This window comes from Heteronotia binoei, chromosome 2, assembly GCF_032191835.1.
Source record: "Heteronotia binoei isolate CCM8104 ecotype False Entrance Well chromosome 2, APGP_CSIRO_Hbin_v1, whole genome shotgun sequence".
Classification (NCBI taxonomy): Eukaryota; Metazoa; Chordata; class Lepidosauria; order Squamata; family Gekkonidae; genus Heteronotia; species Heteronotia binoei.
This window is the reverse complement of record NC_083224.1, coordinates 158,075,318-158,098,401: the sequence shown is the minus strand read 5'-3', so window position 1 is coordinate 158,098,401 and position 23,084 is coordinate 158,075,318. Positions and strand designations below refer to the sequence as shown.

The 23,084-nt window shown below is 41.3% G+C and overlaps 1 protein-coding gene across 4 annotated transcripts in view; it reads left to right on the top strand.

The window, feature by feature from the left end:
* The first annotated feature begins 552 nt into the window (after nt 1-552).
* Nucleotides 553-23,084, top strand: part of WDR47 (WD repeat domain 47) — a 44,720-nt gene continuing 22,188 nt past the window's right edge. For all 4 annotated transcript variants that reach the window (XM_060232333.1, XM_060232330.1, XM_060232332.1 and 1 more), the window contains exons 1-5: nt 553-855; nt 17,944-18,110; nt 19,648-19,731; nt 20,140-20,224; nt 20,754-21,556. In XM_060232333.1, coding sequence (XP_060088316.1) covers nt 17,953-18,110; nt 19,648-19,731; nt 20,140-20,224; nt 20,754-21,556 — 1,130 coding nt within the window. In that variant the 5' untranslated portion in view covers nt 553-855; nt 17,944-17,952. The remainder of the gene's footprint in view (nt 856-17,943; nt 18,111-19,647; nt 19,732-20,139; nt 20,225-20,753; nt 21,557-23,084) is intronic.

Sequence of the window (23,084 nt, the reverse complement as noted above, 5' to 3'; positions counted from 1 at the left end):
GGATCAAACCGGAATAAGAAGCTTGGTTTATAATACGGTTATAATTTGTTTAGATTTAATTCCTGGGAAAACTAAGTGAAGGATAAATATGTGGAACCTGATGGGCAGATGCATCTTTGATTGCGGAATGCTCAGAGTAATTAACTGAGGCCCTGCCATTACAACCATGTCTTCCATCCGAAAGCTTATACCTTGAATAAAATTTTGTTGGTCTTTAAAGGTGCCACTTTGTTTTAAATGAGAGGGGTTTACTATAAAAGGGAGAGAGATCATTAGATAAACTATGTTCCCCACTGGACTCTTTTCAAAGGAACAGTAACGTTGATTACTCTGTTAGGCCACACAGTGTTTCCTTTGCGATGACAATATACATGTTTTAAAAAGTAACTGCATTCTGGCGCTCTACTATACTCCCTGTGTGTTGGATCACAACGGGCAAGCCGCCCCCTCCTTCCCCCCCTCAGCTGTGGACTGACAACCAGCATCCCTCCTCTCCGCCTCCCAGAGGAACAGCCTGTCTTTGCAGCCACCGCCCAGGCACCGCCCCTTTCCCCATTGAGGCGGCTGCGTTCTCTCCCCGCCCAAGCTCCGCCGGGCCCTGAGGAGCCGCGCTGCTGGGCAGTGATTGGCGAAGCCGCTTGACAACCGCAGTCAGGGTGCCGCCGCCGCCGCCTCTGTCGCAAGTGTCGGCCAGAGCTGAAGGAGAAGCGGAGGCGCCGGGCCGTGCTGGCTGCTGACAGAACCCCTCGACTCTTCCTCCTTCCCCCCACAGCCCCCTAGTGTGAGGCGCTTGCCGCCATTTTGTGCGTGTCCCCCGCCACCCTCACCAGTGTTTGGGGACGGACCCTCTTTGAGGTGAGTCTTTTTTGGATTTTTATTTTCTTGGCTTGGTTAAGGTCTGAGGGAAGGTGACGTAGATTGGAAGAGGGAAGACAGCAACAGCGAGTCTTGCTTAGTCTGCGTTCTCCTCTTGTGGTTGTTAAGGATGCGGAGCTGACTGATAAATAGGGGTGGGGTTGTGACGGGGACGGGCTGAATCGGGAATGCCCGAGGCCTGAGAGGAGGCCCGGGTGCCCTCTCCTAGGAGAAGGCGGAGGCTGGTCCCAGTGCCAGTCCTTGGAGGAGTTGACAGAATGACAGGACAAGGGCTTGACGACGCGGCTACTGCTGAGGGAAGCTGCGCGTTTGGCAGGCGGAGGAGGGGAGGGGAGGGGCGAGACGAGACCAGCAGCTTGCCTGGTTCTCTTTTGATGTTGTTGCCCCCCCTTTCCCCCCTTTATTAACATCCACCACACCTCTGCGGGCTGATGCCTGCTCGCGCCTCGTTGCCCCCCCCTCCAGCCTTGCTGGTGAAAAGCAGGTTTGCTGCTCAACTTGTGTTCTACTGAAGGTGTCCCAGTTCTCTCACCTGCATCCCGTTCTCAGCTCTTTTTTTTATTGCCTTGCATCTAAACCGGGGCAGTTGCTATCCTAATGCTAACAAAATAACGCATGTTTTTTGAGGTGACACAAGACTGAATGCCTCTCTTTCTCTCTCTTTTGTTGCTATTTTGGCTGCAGCAGACCAGCACGCCTACCCCTCTAGAATTTGTTTTTCCTTTGTTACTGCTGAATTGCCAGGGCAAGCCAATCGGAATTTTTGTAAAGCTATGCCCCACCCTGGCATTGCCCCCTCCAATACAAGGGGACATAAAACAATGTTGTACTTTATTGCTTGACAGAGAGGATGCCTGAAGCAGAGACTTGTGATATCATGGGTGGTAGTGGGGAGAATAGGTGAGAGGTTTCTATCTTGGCCTTACTAGTTTTGACATTTCCATTTCATGTTTTCCTGTGAAAGCATTCCAGGAATACAGTCCCAATCCTAGAAGCCCTTGTTCACAAGAAACTGTATTGAAAATAAAGACCTTACTGTGTTGGATCAGTTAGTTATTTCAGTGTATTTCAATAGAAGGGCAAAGGATCAGGTAACAGGTTCAAATATCCAATTCATAACACTGTATCAATCCTTTGTTCACCCAGTCAAGCTGCAGTGAAAGAAGGATGGATTTGTGTGTGTGTGCTTCTTCCAAAGCATGTTAGTGGCAGTTCTGGTCTATACAAATAAGGGATGACAGTTGTTTGGATGCATTCTGGATAAAAGAATGTGAACTTGACAATGTGGAACAGCAGGCAGTTGCAGATGTTGCAGCAAGTGCATGCAGTAGCCTGAGACGATAAAGGAGCACACTGTTCTTTGTTCATTCTAGTTTGTTGATGGCTGCAGTTTGAAGGATGCCATGAACATAAGGATTAATGTCCTGACTCTTCTGAAGTACTTTGTGTCAAAGGGTTATTCAGGTTGTGAGAACTTGATGGTGTTACTGTGAATGACAGCAGGTCATGGCTGAGAGAAGCTAAATAAACCAAAATATGCTGATAAAAGTATTTGTGACAGTGACTCATGCTAATCTCTATATAGCAATTTTCCAAGAAGAGATACTTGGTTAAATTCCACCCAAATTAATTGTATACTTAGTAATTATAATTTACCTTATTTTAGATCTTGCCATACTTATTTGTAGTATTTCATTAATCTAGACAAATTCTAGGTTGTAAATTAAAAGTATCCAGAATAACAGAGACTGGTGAGAACAGAAGGATGGAAGACTAATAGTCTTAGGTTATAATGAACAACAATATCAATTTGATGAATAAAGTCTGTGGCTTATAAGGATGAGTGAGAAGCATATTGGTGATAACCTGTACATAGAGTTGTTAGGATGCTGGCTGTTCAGTTTCCCTTTGTCATTATCCTTGTCAAGCTTGGATTGTGGCTGCCTATGTCCATTTTCTGGTTGTTTGCCCTTGGTTTTTTCCTTTACAGTGGAACCATCCTAATGTTCTAGGAACTAATTTGAAAGGAAGAACAGGCATATCTGAATGTGTCAGTGAGGCTTTCTGACTCTCTCCCCCTTTATCCCAAGGTGTCAGGCTTTATGCCTATCCAGAAAGCATGCTCTGTGACTTGGCAATCTTTTATTCAATTCATGGAAGTGGATATGGTGGCCAGGTCCCCCACACAGCATCCATCAGATGACAAACCCACTTCTTCAACATCCTCAGTATTAGGAGCAGGGTTTTCTTAGATTTTGGTGGCATTTAGACACCTGGATTTTTGCTCTATTGTTCCTTTATGTAGCCCTGCTGTATTAAAACAGATTGACCCAAATACTATAGCAGCAGAAAAGTATGTTGAAGGAAATAGAGGGAGAATTCTACTTTATCCTTGCCATAAAAACTACTACTAGTAACTTTTACTGCTCTAGTACTCCACAATGAATGGTAATTCTAAGGGTACGCATATACATTTCCATAGTTCTGTTGGTGATCTGTATTTATTAATAGGCAGTGCCATTCTGTACCACTTGGAGCTTCAAAGCTGTCCTTAAAAGCACCCCCATTAGAGTAATTGCAGACATCTAATTTGGACGATACAGTAACCAGACTTTTGAGCAGTTGTTATGTGAGCTGACTTCATATAGTATTATAGTATACTGTATTATAGATTTAAGATCCCTGTAGCTCAGATACACCTGGCCAGATCAGCTAAGTTAAGGTAAGGACCCATAGTTCAAGCTAAAGTAAGGTGAAAGAAAGCATTTTGGCAGTTGTGTTAACTTGCTTCTCCAGCAATAATACTGAGTCCATTGTAACCCCTAGACTCATAACTGACTCAGCAAGTAACCCCAGCAAATATGCGAAACAGTGTTTCCATATTAGCACTACTTCTGCTATGTTAGGACTGAGTTTGCTCACTTTTAGCCATTTAACCACAGCAGGTAGGCAGTGGTTTATCACCAGATGATTTGAATAAAGAAATATAAAGCTGGAATATAATCTGCATATGGATAGATCATCGCCATATTGGCGAATGATTTCTTCTTTTAATGGTTATCATGAGCCTGTCCAACCAGCTCAGCTACTCAGTCTAGGAGTCTTCAGAGGAAGAGTCTGAGGGGCCAAGGCCACCAGGACCACCAGGCTCAAAATGGCAGAGGCACCTGCTGACAATGGTCCAGAAGCACCGGAGACCATCCCCCCTGAGCCTGTTAAGGAGGCCTTGTTATCAGCTCCTGAAATAGTCACCAGCTGGGCAGGATGTGGACCTGAGCCCATAGCTTTCCAAGTGATACACTCACTCTGCAGGAATGGCAATGGCAGAAGGCCTGGGCCAGGGTGACCTAAAGGGAGATGACATGCTTGATTGGCTGCATGCAGCCCCATCCCAGAGCTAGGCAGTGAGAGCAATAATTCTTTTCAGGATCCTGGTCATAGCACAATACAGCAGGAGGAGTTCAACACCTGCAAGTAGGACAGCTGAGCCTGATCACTTCCCATCCTGTTTAGGCTGTGACTTGGGAAAGCTGCCTTGCTGGATCAACCAGTCCACTAGGTGCAAGTCTGTGTGCCTGTTCCAGTTCCTTGTTTCCAGTCCCAGCTCCTGGCTGCCAACACTTGTCGATGCTTCCAAACCTTGCTATCTAGACCTGAGGGCACTGCTGCAGAGAAGACCTGACTGGGCCTGCCTGAAGAGCACAGAACAAGAACAGTATGTAGAGACTGATTAGCATGGATAGAGTTTTGTGAAACCCACAGGACAAATTCCACACTGATGGCAACTGGCCCCCAGCAGCAACCCTCTGCATCATGCCTATAAGGAATGACTTGGATCAGTCCAAAGTGCATTTTCTGATACCTTCTCCTACCTCCAAATCTCTCAACAAAATGGTATGGTCCACTATATTAAATGTTGCTGATAAGTAACAAAGAAGTATGGCTCTTATTTGCGTTCCACCAAAAAGCCAACAGTGCTATCTCTGCCTTGCAACCTTGCCTGACCGAAAAGTTTCCAGAGCAGATGAGTTATCCAAGGAGATATGAAGGTAGTCCACAACTGCTGCCATCTCAATCAACTTGCCCTGACTAGAGACTGGGCTACATCATTTTATGTAACAGTGGTTTTTAAAGTAATGGACAGGCAACCATCTCTTTGAGTAGGTGAAAGAAGATGTCCTGTGTAAGTGATTGCAGAAATCATGTAACAAACAAATTATAAATCAACCAGTGTGGACCAGGACGTGGGGCACATTACTTTTATGCATCCCAAGATCCTGTCAATGGTAACTGCGTTTTTTTTTTTTTTAAATCAAACTCACCAGATGATGTCCTAGGCATTTCTTCTGCTTGAACTATATTGCAACTGGAATCCAGAGTAGAACATATTGTAGAGATTTTAGTAGCAAAAGAATCTTTGCACAAGTGTCACAACTGATTAGCTGTTCTTGAGAATTTGAAGGCTTACATCAGCAAGCTTAAACAATTGAGCTGGTCATGAACTAGCTGATGCATAGTTAGCTGCCTCCTAGTAAGCTGCCTCCTTCAGTAAGCTTTATGGTACACTCTGGTAGATTCATTGTCTATGTCCACCAACACTGCTCTAGCCGCCCTGAGCCTGCTCCGGCGGGGAGGGCGGGATATAAATAAAATTATCTATCTATCTATCTATCTATCTATCTATCTATCTATCTATCTATCTATCTATCTATCTATCTATCTAAACATTTCCGGGTCCTCTTCAGGTTACCTGGCTCCATAGTAAACTAAGTGACTGGGTTCTGTTTTAAGGATGGGAGTGGTTGACAAGTAGCTGTCTGGAACTTCATGTTCAAGGTTCCCACTGCAACCTCAAAGAGCTGTCATAGGATCCTAACACTTCCTAGAGCATTCTGAAATCCAGAAGAATCTATATGTCTCCATGGGTGGAATATTTTAACTGGTTCCCATTTTCTCAGAATGTTGGAGCCACAATAACTTTGAATAGACAAAGGTCAGACCATGGGCACAGGCGGAACCTCCAACACCCAGATGGAATCTTCCCCCAAAGGCCCAGTGCAGAAAACACCCTTTTCATGTGTTAGGTCCATCACAACCTATGACATGCCTATGGTAGCCATATAGGCTACAAAACCCTGAGCTGGCCAGGTGCCCTTGGCATAACTGTTGGAGTCCCCCAGTGCAATCATTCTTGGTATCTCCAGCATCAAGCCCAAGAGCACTTCTGCCAGGTCAGACAGGGTGCCCTGCAGGGACCTAGACAGCTGATAAACAAGTAGAATTCCCAATTTATCTGCTGAACCTAACATAAGGAACAAACCATAAATAGTAGAGTGCACTGAAGTTTGCAAGAAACTCTCAGTGTTGATAGCTCCACTCCCTCAGCCTCCAGTGTGGGGTTAATGAAGAATTTCATAACCACATCATTTTCTTCCAACAAAGTCTCTCTCGCAAACTAGATTGATTTTATCTTTGACCAGCAACTGGAATGGCACAGTATTTTTAAAAAGGCAGAGAAAAAGAAGTTCTTGCACCTCTTAGGATGGGATGCAGGTCAGATAAACAACAAGCATTCATGTACAATTGGCCATCTGTAAAACTTCCCACCCCTATATCTTCTGGTTCCCTTCTGAACTGAAATGGTAGCAATATCCTACCTGTCTAGCATCCTACCCATTTAAAAGCCACCATCAGAACAGATAACAAGATATTCAGCATCATACCAACCACCCATAAAACAGTCAAGGAGCTAAAATGGTGAAAAGCAAATTTCCACAAGGAATTGTCTTAGTCTATTCATAGGCTAGTGCACACCACCATCAACAGTTCTGTTTTATCTGGACTGCATTCATTCACTCTCAGACATTCATTTAGGGGCACAACTGTTTCAACTGGCCATGATGAAAAGGAAAAATAAAATTGGATGTCATCATGTTGATAGCACCTCACCTAGTTTTCTCTGATATCCTCCCACAGTGGATATCCTCCCACAGTAGATTCATGTAAACATTGCAGAGGATCAGAGAGAAAATTTGTATTCTTGAAGGAACCCTGGAGGGCATTTCCCACGAGTAGGAACAGTAGTCTCCCAGCAACACCTTCTAAAACCTGCCCTGTGGCAGCTCCCAGTTCAGATAAGTTATTAATAAAGTTAAAGGTACTGAGAGCTGCTAAGTGATTCAAGAAAATCAGTAGGGCCATACTTCCCTTGGTTGTCATGCAATGCAGTCCTAAACTAAAGTGACCAGGATGATCCAGGGTTGGTTACTGTAATGCACTTTTGAAGGCAACCCTATATAAGATAATTTCAAAGCCTCATTTAGTACATAAAGTAACAGTAGGCCTGTTATGCACAGGTGTTTTGCCTTGCTTTCACTGGGTGCTGAAGGGAGACAAAAATCAATGCAGAAAAAAGAACACCCAGTGGATGTGCACAGTGAAAAATATAAATAGACATACATATATACATATTAAGAAGTGTGGAATGGTAACACATGACGTAATCTCCAAAGAGATAGATCAACTTTAGTTTATGTTACCTCAGGTGAGATGTTATTAATTTGTGCTGATTTTGATTTGTTATTGTTGTACACTTTTCTGTTGGAATAGGTATGAATTATAATGAATCTATAATTTTTTTTGATTTATATGCAAAAAAAAAAAATTCAAGCAGCTCCCCCCCCCCCCCCAGGCTGGTATTGGTTTGGTTGAGGTATGCTGGAGATAGCAACATCTCCAGTACAAGCAACATGGATTTCAGTACCCCATGCATTTTGGTGTGTGGGTGACCAGAGATGTAAAGTGAGAAATGTAAAGGGATTCAAGTGAACGAAATCGCAACAGAGGCAATACCATGGTCAGATCACTTAGCCCTCCAGGCTCGTATGGAGACGCTACCACAACCCTGTAAGGGCGGAGAGCCTATTTTGGCTCGCCCGCGGAGCCTGATGGACCCGGAACGGTTCCAAACGGCTCTTCGGGATCCTTGGCCGCCTTGCGATTCCCTTGATGCCCTGGTTGATGCCTGGCAAGATCGGCTATCCGGGGCAATCAACGAGATCGCACCCCGACGTCCTCTGCGTCCTCGTTCAAGGCTGGCTCCTTGGTATACCTTGGAGCTACGCTGGTTGAAACAAGGACTCCGACGACTAGAGAGGCAGTGGCGGCGCACTCGTGGCGAAGCGGCGAGAACATCCTACAGAACGCTTATGAGGTCTTACGAGATGGCAGTCAAGGCCGCGAAGAAGAAGTACTTCGCGGCCAAGATTGCGTCTGCAAATTCGCACCCGGCACAATTGTTTAAAATAATTGGACATTTAACCACACTGCCCCAAGGCAGACCAAACGTTAGAGAATTGGAAATAGGCTGTAAGGCTTTTGCGAAATTTTTTGCAGACAAAATCACGTCGCTCCGCCAGGACCTGCCCATCACCTTGGATACAGTACATGAGCCCGAGGCCCCGTGCCTGTCTTCCGATTTAACTCTGGATCACTTCGACCCGCTCAACCTGGAGGAAGTTGATGGAATCCTCTCCTCTGCGCACCCTACAACTTGTGATTTGAACCCATGCCCCTCCTGGCTAATTAAATCCTGCCTGACGGAGCTTGAATGTCCTTTACGGGACATCATAAATAGATCCCTCTCGGAGGGGCGCTTTCTATCATCTCTAAAAGAGGCTTTGGTCCGTCCCCTCTTGAAAAAATGTACAGCAGACCCGGCCGAATTGGCAAACTACTGACCGGTCTCTAATTTACCGTTTTTAGGTAAAATCATAGAGAGGGCAGTGGCGTCACAGTTGCATAGCTTTCTGGATGACGCTTCCATCCTAGACCCTTGCCAGTCCGGCTTTCGCCTGGGTTATGGGACGGAGACAGTACTGGTCGCCCTGGTAGATGATCTCCAACGGCATCTGGATCGGGGCGGTGCGGCGGTGCTGATGTTGCTGGACCTGTCGGCTGCGTTTGACATGGTCGACCATTGGCTACTGACCCGCCGCCTCGCTGATGTAGGGGTGAGGGGGTCTGCCTTACAATGGCTCTCCTCCTTCCTTGAAGATCGGGGACAAAGGGTGGCAATTGGGGGCGAGCGGTCCCAGAGGCGCACACTGGACTGTGGAGTGCCTCAGGGGGCAGTTCTCTCACCAATGTTATTTAATATCTATATGCGCCCCCTTGCCCAGATTGCCAGGAGACATGGACTTGGGTGCCATCAATATGCAGATGACACCCAACTCTATCTGCTAATGGACGGCCGGCCTGACTGCGTCCCAGAGAATTTAGACCGGGCCCTGCAGGATTTGGCAACCTGGTTGAGGAGGAGCGGGCTGAAACTGAATCCAGCGAAGACAGAAGTCCTTTGTCTAGGTCGGGGCGCACGGGGAGGGGAAATACCTCTCCCTGTCTTCGACGGGGCGCCGCTGAAAGCGGTGCACCGGGTTAGGAGCCTGGGAGTTTTACTGGAGCCTGCACTATCAATGGAGGCCTAGATTGCAGCCACTGCCAAGTCAGTCTTTTTCCATCTAAGGCGGGCAAAGCAGTTGGCTCCCTTCCTAGAGCGCCAAGATCTGGCAATGGTGCTTCATGCAACGGTCACCTCGAGACTGGATTACTGTAATGCCCTCTACATGGGGCTGCCTCTGTACCGAACCCGGAAGCTACAGCTGGTGCAGAATGCAGCGGCCAGACTGTTGCTGGGGCTTCCTAAATGGGAGCACATACAGCCTGGGCTGCGCGAACTGCACTGGCTGCCAGTTACATACCGGGTTCGTTACAAAGTGCTGGTCATTACCTTTAAAGCCCTATATGGTCGAGGACCTGTCTACCTTAGGGACCGTCTCTCCCCATATGAACCCCAGAGAGCACTGAGGTCAGCCGGGAAAAACTTGTTGACTATTCCCGGACCGAGAGAGGTGAAGCTGCAATGTACCCGTAACCGGGCCTTCTCCTCTATAGCTCTGAGGCTATGGAACCAACTTCCAGAGGAAATGCGGGCCCTGCGGGACCTTGAACAGTTCCGCAGGGCCTGCAAGACCTTCCTCTTCCGACTGGCTTTCGCTGATGAAAACGGAAATTGCTAAGGAAACCGCCATCATAAAAAGCAAACATAGTATTAGCACTTTTACTAATTTAATTTAATTTTTAAAACTTAAGCAGATTTTTAATTAAAATGTTCATGATGTTTAAACATAATTTTATCTATTTGTATAATTAAACCTAAATTATGTTGTTAGCCGCCCTGAGCCTGCTCCGGCGGGGAGGGCGGGATACAAATAAAATTTTGTTGTTGTTGTTGTTGTTGAGCAAGAAGCTTTCTATGATGAGAAAGTTGGAACTTTTTGGACATTTCTCTCTGTAATGCAGTTGTAATGGAGTGCTGTGCTAATCAGTTCCTAGGAGAAAAACCGAAGAAAAAGGTGCCAAGTGCATGCACAACATTCACATTCAAGTCACATGACTCAACCTCAGTGACAGTCAGCAATACACTGTGCATGTATAATAGACCTAAGACTGGTATTAGTTATAGGAAACTATAACTAGTACCAAAAGAACTGCATTGTCTATTATTTACTTCTGGGTCAAATTAAAATTGTGCAGGACGAAGAAACTTACAAGATCTTTCCATATGGGCTTGCCTAGCATTTGAGATCATCTTTGGAGGTCTCAGAGTTAATTTTCCTTAAATGAGATGGCTGGCAATGACAGGGGTTTTTCAGTGTATGTATGATTACCTAGATGTGGAAAAATCATTCCCACATCTATTTTCCTGGTACAGAGTCTTTTGTTTTTAGTTCCTGTTGTTTCCTCTTGAAGCATTTTGTTGATGTTGCTGTGTATATCTATGTCTTTTTTTTGCTGTTTGCCTCTTAAGGTGGTTTTATTACAAGATCACTAACCAAGAAGGGTAAGGGTCAAGAGAGCATGTTACAGACAGACTTCTGCATGCAATATCTGTATCCTCAGGTGAAATTAAAATTAGATCTTCTAGCAGCATAGTAGTACATTTGTAGACTTGATACATTTGATACATTAAACGTGCTTTTAAACTACAAGTGGCCTTGAAGTCACTTGGTATTAGTGTATAGCAACATGAAACTAATAAGTAGAGAGGACAAGTGAAGAGCTTCAGGCAATAGACTGTCCTTTGGTGGCATTGCTCTGTTTTTCTGTCCTGCAGTGCTGTTATCATGCAATATAGACAAGACTTAACGTAAAAAGTGGGTAATAGCCATTGTCAGAAATAGGCAAAGGATGATATAATCAACAGCTTTAGTTAGTTCTATCTGGATGAAAAAGGCTGTCATATATTACCAATATAAGCCGTAGTGTGGAGAAAGCACATGTGACGTACACTGCTGCAAAACAATAACAAATTCTGTGTTGTCTTAGATTGTGAAGCTGTGTTCACAGGAACAAATTTTAAATGGTAGAAAATTTCTAAATTCAGAATGTGTATTGAAAAGAAAGACAGTCTAAATCCTGGCCCTTCAGTCATTTTTAAGTCTTGGATCAGTTTGATGATGTTGTGTGCCATATGTCCTAGCAGTAGAACTTGAGCTGTGTCTTTGAGATTTTTTAAAGACTATTTATCTTTCAGTATGAATAAACCTTTTTTAAAAGGTTTTTAAAAAGGTTTATTCATACTGAATTTTTTACTTAAAAATTCATACTTAAAAATTTTTTTAAGCTATTTATCTTTCAGTATGAATAAACCTTTATTTTCTATGGCTTGTCGTCCTACAATATAAAACACATTTAACCAGATTTGTTTAGTATGTGTCAGTTTTGTTTTTCTGTAGCATTTTAACTGTCCAGAATGCTCCCAGTTCCTAAGCTTTTGTTTCTTAAGACCAGTTTATCTGGTTGTGTAATCCTTAAAACATAGTTCTTCATTGTGCAGTCAACTGAAGTACAGACAGATGTGGTGTTTTAAAAGTGCAGGGACCAACATTAGAGAAAAATTCCAGAAATTTTAAAGTATAGGAATTCCTCCCTATCAGCTTCCCCCCATCAAGGACTTTTTTGGGAAATTTGAAATATATGCAGTACTGTCCTATAAAACCCAAACTACTTTTGCTGATGAAAACTTAATAATTTTTTTAATCTCATTTATTCCTAAAGGGAAAAAATGGGCATTTTTCAGTGTTCCTTCAAAGTTCCCAATTTTTCTATTGTGAAAATTGAGTGAAGGGGAATCCTTAGGGAGGATAAAATAGCCCCCCCTTTTTTTTACTGCTTCTTTTTCTCCCCTGGATTTACACATCTCTAACCATCATCCAAGTCAACTCTTGTTACATGTCAATGGGTCTTCCATGGGAATAGTTGCTAGGATGTCTGAATTTGCATCTCATTGAAAGTATGGACAACAAAGTAAAGGTAGACAATATTTGCATTTGGATACTCATCCAAATATGCATTTAGTTTATTCCTGCACCTCCCAGACAGGCTAGTGACTCTGTTAATGAAGACTGCTTCCATGTTTAGCTCTCATAATAGTGCAAACATTTGTTTTTCTTTTTTAACCCACATTTTATGAAATAAAAAGTGATAGAAATCAATTCATACTTTATTCTGGATTCACTTGGATCTATTCTGGATTCAGGTATCTTAAAACCTGAATAATGCAGTATGTTGTTTTACTCAAAGCAAGACAATTCTTTCCCTCAAAGTTTGCTTTTATTCAAAGCAAGACAATTTTAAAGCTTGGCTCAGAGTCCTGAACAAATATTCTTGGTTTTTAAATTACAATTGAAACTCTCATTATCTGCTGCTAATTCAGGAGTGAAAGTCACGATGAAAAAAAAATTAAGGGATGAATCCTCAGTGTTTTGCTGTAGTGTGGACTTGGGAGGGGGGGGGGTTGCCCTTTAATATATTAACTATTCTTCAGTGTAGAACACATCCATAGATGTTGCCAGGTTCTCTCTCTAGGGGAAAAATACTCTTGTGCATTGAGAACCAATTCACTCTTTTACTTGAATTTAAAGTACACATGCGGTGTGTCAGCTGTGAACAGCATATGCACATTCAGTTGTTGTTTCTCTACAACATGCATAGAGGCAGCCATCAAATAGTTAAGGAGTTACTAGAACATAGTCTGTGAATTCTTCATTGCCTGCATAAAAAATAGGAAATTTTTGTCTGGAAGAGACAGCCACAATAGTTCTATTGTGCTTGAGGCTTCTTACTTTTGGCATTCAGGCAGGACTGGAAGAAGCATTCTGGTATAATATTCACTGAATGTGTTACCTGATCCAGCTTCTGAAGGCCATAAAGAGGTGGTGTATGTAGCAAGAACAACAGTTATATTAGGGTTAGTTAATCTCTACTTAATGGCAATGAATTAAACAAAAGTGGTTAGTAATTTTGGTTCTAGAAACTCATGCTAATGGTAATCACTCACCTACTTGTTTGCTACTACAGCAATAGAACACAAGGTTGCATTTTCCCAGTGGAGATCTGGAATACATAATAGGGAGCTGTCCAAGGCTCTTTGCCAATGAAACTATGTGTAATGTTCTTATATCAGAATCTTACAGCAGTTGATCAGATGCAAAGGAGGTTAGGGCTTTTGTATTTTTAGTTGTGGTGGATAAAACAGGATTTCAATATATGTGGCTTGCCTTGTTTGGATGAGAAAACCAGCACCTGGTGAAATTCCCTCTTCTGCACAATTTGGGGAGAGGGGTATAAGAAGCCCTGCCCTCCTTTTGTATCTGGTTACCGTGTAGATAGCTAATATGAAAGTACCTTTTGTTGACACTATCATGAATGTCCGTTGCATAATGTAATGTACTCCTAAGTAATGTATGATATATAATTTATTTTTATTTTATTTATCTATTTTAGTAGATTTATAGTCCGCCCTTCCCCATAATGGGCTCAGTAAAACAATAAAACCATAAAACAATCAACGAACTATCAAAATATGCAGCATGGATGGTATCATGTTGGTTTCTGCATAATCAGCATGTATAGATATTTAATACCAGAATTACTCTTTTGGATGGCTTGCAGTCTGTACTTCTTTGATTTGTAAAATGCAGAGTCTGGGGTAATATTTTGCATGGCGTCTTAACTATAAAAACAGTATAGGTTGTTGTACCTAATGAGTTATTTCTACAAATGAATTAATGTTCAATAGTTCATAGCATTCTTTAAAAAAGAAAAATCTGGTTTGTCTATTGGGGAGGAAGAGGAAAGAGAATTAGTAATCTTAAAGATCATATAGTTTTGTGTTTAGAGTTGTGTTTAGAGTTTATTCTTCTGAGATTCCTATTCTAGGTAGGGAATATCTCCAAGGATCAAATGTCTGTCCCAACTACTTAATGGGAATCGAAACAATTATGTTGAAATGTGAGCAGCTGTCTGCATTAGCGAAAAACATCTCATTTACTGCCCAAGGTTTTTGTGGTTTCCCTTCAACCATACAAAGCACTCTATATCTGTATGTTCCCTAACACCTTCTGTAAGCCAGCTGCCTCTTACTTTTTCTTTGGTCTGTTTAGCAACCAAAAGTATTATAGTCCAGTTTGATGGGTATGACTGAAATTAAATCCACTGGAATATTTAATGGTTCTCAGTTTAGCATTCTGCTTCTGTAGAATCAATACTGTCCTCTATAGGATTGGTTGTATAGTTTATTTCTGGCAAACAGAAAATCACATGTTGGAATCACAGGTTGTAAAATCACATGTAAATATACTTCCAAGGACCACACTAGGTACTAATGAAGTATAACTTCTATAGCAATTTCCAAATCTCTATTCTTCCAAAATAAGCTTGTGTCATTTTCACACTAGGATCATTTGACTCTGCTGTTGCATTGCTCTTTGACTATCAGATGAAAGAAGAATGACAGAACACTTACAGTACAATCCAATGCAGTTACTTCTGTTTGAGCTCCCAGCCCTGTTATTCCCAGATCTGTAATGCCCATGACAATGGCAAAAGTAGATGGTGCATTTCTTAACCCTTTGGGACTTATCACAAGAAAGTCAGATCAGAAAACCTGCCTTTTCCTCTTGTGTTCCCCACGATTGGCAAAGGATCAGTTTGAGAAGAATTTCCCCATGCATTTTGCAAATGTAAAAAGTCTTAAGGAAAAGTAAAAAATGCTTGCAACTCCCCCCTCCCCCCCAGACAGTTCCAGACAACTTAATCCAACTTTATATTTTGGTCATTTTCAGGCAGTTTTGCTAAGATATTTTTAAAGTTATGTTGGCTTATGCTAGTTAACTGTTGGAGGCTTCAGTTCTACTGATGTACAGATAAACAAAAGTTTTTGATTTTGTTTTATCCCTCTTATTGGTATAGTCCAGGAGTGGCCAAGCTGCAGCTCAGAAGCCACATGTGGCTCTTTCACACACGTTGTGTGGCTCTTGAAGCCCCTATCAACTGGCTTGGGAAATGCATTTCTTTCTGTAAATCACTTTGTCAACCCAGCTGGTGCCTTGGAGAAAGCATTTAAAGTTAAAGTTGCTTTCTTTCCACCTCTCTCTTCCTCCCCCTCTCCCTTTTCTATTTCCCTCCCTTCCTCCTAGCTCTCAAATATCTGACGTTCATGTCTTGCACTCTGAAATATCTGACATTTATTCTATGTGGCTGTTACGTTAAGCAAGTTTGGCCACCCTTGCTTTAGTTATTTCCTAATCCTAATTCCTAATTCAGTCATTTCCTAATCCTGTGTTGGGTCCCATGGGTCCATTGCGCTAGTGAATGTGTGTTCCTCTGGCTCAAGGGACTTTGTTCTGATATGTAAGATCCAACCCCTTGTTTCCTCTTTGACGTTTTAAACCTTGTCAGTCACACTATTTCACTGACCAGAGCTGGAAATGCTTTTTCTTTTAAATCCATATTTGTAAGCACAGTCAGACTTGCTCTGCAAAACTTCACCTTTTAATGAAGCATTTCTTATCTACTTGGTTCTTTGTCAGCTTAACTATTCAAAAATAATGGAGGAGTAGCATTGCTTTGTAGATCACTCTAAAGTGGTGGTGCAACCAGGATAAGGTATTACAACCATGTCAGCTACCTGACCACACCTCCTGCCAAGCAAATGAATACCACATTGCAAGTTAATACCGGGCAGGCTGGTGCTTCATTTCTGTTCTGTACCCCCCCCCCTTAAGTCTGAAAAAGATTGGAGGACCATACAAAACACACTAGACTACAAGGTATCAGCGGTGGTGATGTTCAGTGACCACATAAATAAACAATGTGATTCTAGACAAAATGGCTTAAGTGGAAGCAACATAAAGCCATATATAAGCCATATTGTCCATGGAGACTGTCATGACACAAAATAAAATGTTAAAGAGATAAATTTCATAACCAACAAAATAGCAATAAATAGAACTATAAATAGCAACCTAGAAATTGCACATAAAACTACTTCATGCAGTAGATAAAACATCAGATGAAACCTTTTAATAAAAGAATTTAATTAAAAAATAGCAAATAAAAACAATGGGAAACATTCCAGAAGTTACTGTGTGAACAGATGGAAACATGGAAGCAACCATCATTTTTAGCTGCAGTTTTAGATATTCTTATTTTTTAAAAAAATAAATAAATAAATATTATTTTGATTTTTAGATGCTGATTGTAAAGTTTACTATAAATCACCTTATGAATCATGTGGATAAGAGTGTGGGATATAAATGCTTAAAATATGCTTATGACTCAGATTCCTGACTCTGAGCAGGAGCACGTTTTAAATGATTCTGCAGAACTGCACAAAATTTGTCTGTGTGGGAGTCAGAGTATGTTTTTAAATGCCTCCCAGCTCTTCTCAAAGTTTCTGCAGCACACCCCATCATTTTAGGGAGGCCTCTGTCCCCTCACAAGAGCTGTACAGCTAAGCAGGTTCTCCTCCACCCATTCCAACAAGAGGATCAATCCTTGATCAGCAAGTTGGATAGATTTTTCTTGTGAACTTTCCAAGTATCCTTGTACTCCAGTTTGAAAAAAATTACACTAAAGCCCCGTGAGAGGTAACACTTTTTATGGAGGGGGTCTCAGTGACTGGAGGGTAGGGAGAAGGAGAGAGAACTTCCCCAGGCACTTTCCGGTCATGCTTTTGGTATTTCAATTGTGTGCATTGGTTTCAGTTTTAAAAAAGGATAATGTAAGTTCAGCTATTTGATAGGAAATGAGCATTATGCCAATAAAGGTTTTTGGAACTGGAATTAATAAATGAATTTGGTTGGACCTTAACTATCTTTGTCTTTCCAGTGTTTGTGATGCTTTTTGGTAGCTGTTGAGATGTGCATGCATAGGTATAAAACCACACGCACTGTTTTATTTGCAATGAAAGATGTTTAAAACAATAGTACTAAGGTCTTCCTAGCTACCAGAAGGTGCTGAACAATTGAAACACATGAACTCATAAACCTGATTTTATAGGATACCAAAAGAACTCAAAATTGTTTAACTTCAGAGGAATTTGAAGCTTATGAATACCTTGGAAAATTGATCTGAAATCTGTATAGTCATGGGGTTGGTGTTCCCAAGAAGAAATCCTAAAAATAGTTTTTGGCTTCAGAATCCTACTGATTCATTTCATGCAGCAAGATGCTGTGTGATTCCAAAGATAAAATATGTTTGTATTGTTCTGTCTTTAGCAGTGCACTTGCCATGGTAAGGATACTGAGGAAACCTCGTATAATGAGGAAACCTCGTAAGCATTAGGAGAATAAAAAGAGGCACTCTAAGGAAGAAAGGTAGTATTGCAGATATAAGGCTATAATAACTTTCAGCTGATCCTATTTGTTTCTATGTAAGGGGCAAGAGCCAGCTGTAAATTATAATAGTACAATTATTACAGAGGGGGTGTTTAACGTTAACACTAATATATAACTATAAGAAGCTTGTATCAGGGTTGGATTATTAGTAATGGTGTACTTAACTACATGAACTTTACTACTTAGGCCAGCCAACGAATTCTATCATATTGTGTTTTTCTTTGTTTAAATCAATGTCACAGTATTTAATATGTGTTAACATGATATATGAACAGCAGTTTCCCCCAGTTTATATTGAAATGCAGTTATTTTCTTTGCTTTTCAGTCTTCCACAATGACGGCAGAAGAGACAGTGAATGTAAAAGAGGCTGAAATAGTCAAACTAATACTGGATTTTTTGAATTCAAGAAAACTTCATATTAGTATGCTGGCTCTGGAGAAAGAAAGTGGAGTAATTAATGGACTGTTCAGTGATGATATGCTTTTCTTAAGGTAGAAATGGTAATCTTAATATGAAGACCGGCTGAGTGATTGTTCACCAGCGTTAAGAGTTTGCGCTATAATGACTGCTTTGATCCATCATGGGCATGACCTTTTGTTGACCATCTCATTATACATTTCTATGTGTGTTAGCTAAACACTGAATAATCTTTATTCACAGCCCCATTAAGCGCCAGAAACGTATAGGGTCTGAATATGCTACTGTCATGAAGGTTATCTACTATGAACTCAGTGATTTAAAATGCAATTATGTGAAACATTCAGAAGTAGTAAAGATGTTGACTGACTGGTTTTTTCAATTTGCAGGGGTTTTTTTGCTACCTAACATTCTCTCAGCTAGTAATATCCTATACAAAATAGCATAAAATAGATTATATGAGACAACTAAATATTCAGGTTTGTAGCAGAATCTTGTGCATGCTTACTTGGAAATAAGCCCCATCTCATCTGCTTTTACTTCCTAAAAAGGGAAGAGGGATAGGTATGGCTGTAGTGTGTGTGTTTTTAAAGCGCCAGTTCTATTTACAGAACTACATTTAATTTTTGAGAAAGGTAGTTGATAATCCCCTGTTGTCAACTCTGTCTTTCTCTGGGCTCTATCCTCTAGTTGAAGAAATGCCTTAATTTAATCTTGTTTTAAAACCAAAGCCATTTGAATTTTCAGTTAATAGCATATGCCTATTTTGTAAGATGTTGCCTCTGGTGCGATGCATATATTTTGTCTCTTCTTTGGGTGTGTTTGAGGTTATATTCTTCTGATTTCAGCAAAGGGTACATGCAGGAAATTGCATAAAGATCTGTAGTTTCCATTGCACCAGGGACAGATCACAGGAGCAGGTGTTCAGATAAATATTTCATTAGCTTGCTTACTTATTTTTATGCTTGAGTGGGAAGAGAGTGTCATAAAACTGACATGTATAAAATCATTGGAAATACTTAAAAATTATATCTAAACATTATCTTTTCTTAACAATTAAAGCTGTGTGTGTGTGTGTGTGTGTGTATTTGGTAGTTGAAGCTGTTCTGGAAGTGAAATTGTCCAGTCACAGAAACTTTGAAGTCAGCCTATATTGCATGTAAGCAAGTGCCCATTTTATCTAAGTACAACATTAGCAAAGTCTCTGTATTTGACACAATGTGGTGACTTTTGGGTGTTTCATGTGGAAGAGTAAATTATTACAAACTGATATGAAGCTGTCTACACAACTAAATTGGGTTTTACATCACCAAAATCTGCTAGTCTTTGGATTGTGAAATACTAAGCCAAAAGAACCCGGTGAAGAGCCATGTTAGATAGGCATGTTTGCTGCTTGTTTTAGAACAGAGTTTAGTGCCACATGGGCATGTTATTTACAAGGATTAGGTTTTACTTTTATCTATTTAAATGAGAAGATAATCTTATTAAGTGCTTTCCAGAGCATTAACTTTGTAAAGCTTACAGGTCAGCTGCTGCAGTTGTAAGCATGCTTGGGTCAATATAAAAGAAAAAGTTCAACATAATTCAATAAATTTTCTCAACCTTCTTAAGGCAGTTGATCCTTGATGGTCAGTGGGATGAGGTTCTTCAGTTCATCCAGCCTCTTGAGTGTATGGACAAATTTGACAAGAAAAGGTAAACTTAAAAATAGCTTTCATTATGATGGCATAAAATGTTGGGAAAATTGTAACTTCAGCCTCCATTATCCCATAATGGGCATTTTAGTTATGGAGCACTATTCAACTTTCACCTACAACCTTTGTATGATTTTTAAAACAGTTTTAAAATGATTAGTATGGCAGCTTTAGTTTGGTTTTTTTTTCTTTCCCCTGCAAATAAATGAACTGCATAAGAATAACACATTGCAACTCTCACAGTGAGATTACATTACTTTAAATAAAAGCAAAAGAGAGCTTAAGAAAAGCTGTCACTATTATGATCAGGAATTACAGGATGCAGTTAGTAGATAACCAGATACATTTTATATTCATTGAACTTACTGTACCTATCTCATTTGGATTTTTTTAATCTTTTTGTCTGCAGGTTTCGCTATATCATCCTGAAGCAGAAGTTTTTAGAAGCCTTATGTGTAAATAATGCAATGTCTGCAGAAGATGAGCCTCAGCATGTAAGACACTAACTCTATGCATGTCAGGCTTATAAAATACACTTTTTAAAGCAGAGTCCTGCCTCTTGTTCATAATTATACGAATATATTGAATGTGAAATATATATAAAGTTTTAACAGTAAGAGCTATAGAATCATTTGATGCAGTAATTCCTGAAATATGAGTTACTATAGTATGAAGAACCATACTATGCCCACTGGAGCAGGGAATCCTTGTACAGCAGAGCTTCTGCCAGTAGTATATTTATAGTAAATAAAGAGGCATTTCACACAGTTCTGCGGTGGATGGGTGTAATAACATTTAGTGCAGGTTACCAGAGCTTCTGTAGAAAAATGTTACATGGACCTGTATTACATTAGTAAAATAAGTGGAAGTTGCCATCACATTTGAGAAGCTAGGTTGAAGTATTAAAAATGAAACTGGTATTATGCAACAACTGAGGGAATTATCTGGTTGTATTTTTACACAGTGACAAACTATAAAATAAAAGGATTTAGCCTTAATCAGGGATGCTCTTTTTTGTTGCAGCTGGAATTTACAATGCAAGAGGCTGTGCAGTGCCTACATGCTTTAGAAGAATATTGTCCTTCTAAAGATGACTACAGCAAATTATGTTTGCTTCTCACATTGCCTCGTCTGACCAACCATGCAGAATTCAAAGACTGGAACCCCAGCACTGCCCGAGTTCACTGTTTTGAAGAGGCTTGCATCATGGTAGCAGAGTTCATTCCTGCTGATAGAAAACTAAGCGAGGCTGGCTTTAAAGCAAGCAACAATCGTTTATTTCAACTTGTGATGAAGGGGCTATTGTATGAATGTTGTGTGGAGTTCTGTCAGAGCAAAGCAACAGGAGAGGAAATTACAGAAAGTGAGGTGTTGCTCGGCATTGACCTTTTGTGTGGTAATGGGTGTGATGATTTGGACCTTAGCTTGTTGTCATGGCTTCAGAATCTGCCCTCTACCGTGTTTTCTTGTGCTTTTGAACAAAAGATGCTTAACATTCATGTTGATAAACTCCTAAAACCTACAAAAGCTGCCTATGCTGACCTTTTGACACCCCTTATCAGCAAACTTTCTCCTTACCCATCATCCCCCATGAGAAGGCCTCAGTCTGCTGATGCTTATATGACCCGTTCCTTAAATCCTGCTTTAGATGGACTCTCATGTGGATTAACAAATCATGATAAACGCATCACAGACCTTGGAACAAAAACATCTCCTATGTCCCACTCTTTTGCTAACTTCCATTACCCAGGAGTACAGAATCTTACTCGAAGTCTAATGCTGGAGAACACAGACTGCCACAGCATTTATGAAGAGTCACCTGAACGGTAAATTACACTTAATTACCCTTACTTAGATTAAGAAGTTAGTTTTTTTAAATTGCTCTGTAGTATAATTCCTTCAGACTAGGTTTCCCTTATGTCAATATGTTAGCCTCTGATCTTAATGGGAACTAATGTGTAACAGTTAATTCGTGCTTCATTGCCTCTGTGCCATGAAGATTTGGAAGTATCTGGATTGAGCCTTCAAGTTGAAAAATCTTCTTTCCTCAAAGATGCCATTCTGATTGTACGTACCCAAAGGGGCAGAGTTGTGCCTCCTGCTCAGTTGGTTCACCACTGCTGCAGTAGCAGCATAAGGGAACTTTTGAAATGCTTTTTCTGAGGGCTGGGGTTCTTGTTTGCCTCTTCAGATTTGGGACAAAACATAGACTGATCATTCTTGAGCTTTTCCAGAGCACACAGATTTTAAATCCTCATCCTCCCTCCCCGCCCCATTCTGGAAAGGAAGAAGCACTCACAGGATGGCAAAAGATATTACTCTAAAGTATCTGAACAGGCCCAGCCTCTACCTGTTTCCCAACCAGCAGCTGTTGCACCAGTGTCTCCAATTCTGACACTGAGGTCCTCCTCCAAGATGAACCAGAGTCCTGTTTTTATTATTACTACCTACAATGTGTGTGTGTGCTTTACAGAGGAACAAACAAAAAGCCAGGTTCCTGCCCTAAGCCACATATGACACTAAATCTATCTAAGGAAAGACCACAGAGAGACAAGTAGTATTGGGACAATAGTAAATAACAATTTGGCTGTAGTTATTTAGGGTTAATTTCAAAGAAATGAAGGCAAAACCATGAGCTTCACTAAAGAAGTAAGTTTCATGGAGAGACTTGAAGGAATAGACAGCGATGGTATTGCATAAGTGCTCTTTGAGGAGGTTCTGGGCCTAAAGGATACCAAGGTCTAATCTGGGAGCAGAACACCCTCACATGAGTTACACGAAGGAACTGAAAGACTGAATGTCTTGTGCAGGAATGTATTGGGATAGAAGAGTGGAGAGAGAGAGAGAGAGAGGGGCAAGGCCATGAGAGGTTTGGAGATAGGGGTAGGTTTGTACTGGATCTACCAACAGACAGAGAGCTAGTAGAAACATTGCATGGTCAGATTGATGGAAGAGAGGAAGAACTGCCCCTTGCGGCACACCACTTGTGAGTGGGTGTCTTCAGGACAATTATTCCCCTATCACCACCCTTTGTCCCCGACCTTGAAGGAAAGAGGCCAGCCATTGCAAGGCAGACCCCCGAATCCCCATGGTGGCGAGGCGGCTGGACAGTAGCTGGTGGTCAATCGTATCAAAAGCGGCTGACAGATCTAGCAACAACAGCACCGCTGAGCCGCCTTGATCCAGATGTTGCAGGAGGTCATCCATGAGGGCAACCAAAACCGTTTCCGCCCCTTGATCTGGATGAAAGCTGGACTGGAATGGGTCCAGTGCAGAAGTGTCATCCAGAAACCCTTGTAACTGAGTCGCCACAGCCCACTCTGTAACCTTACCCAGAAAGGGTAGATTCGACAC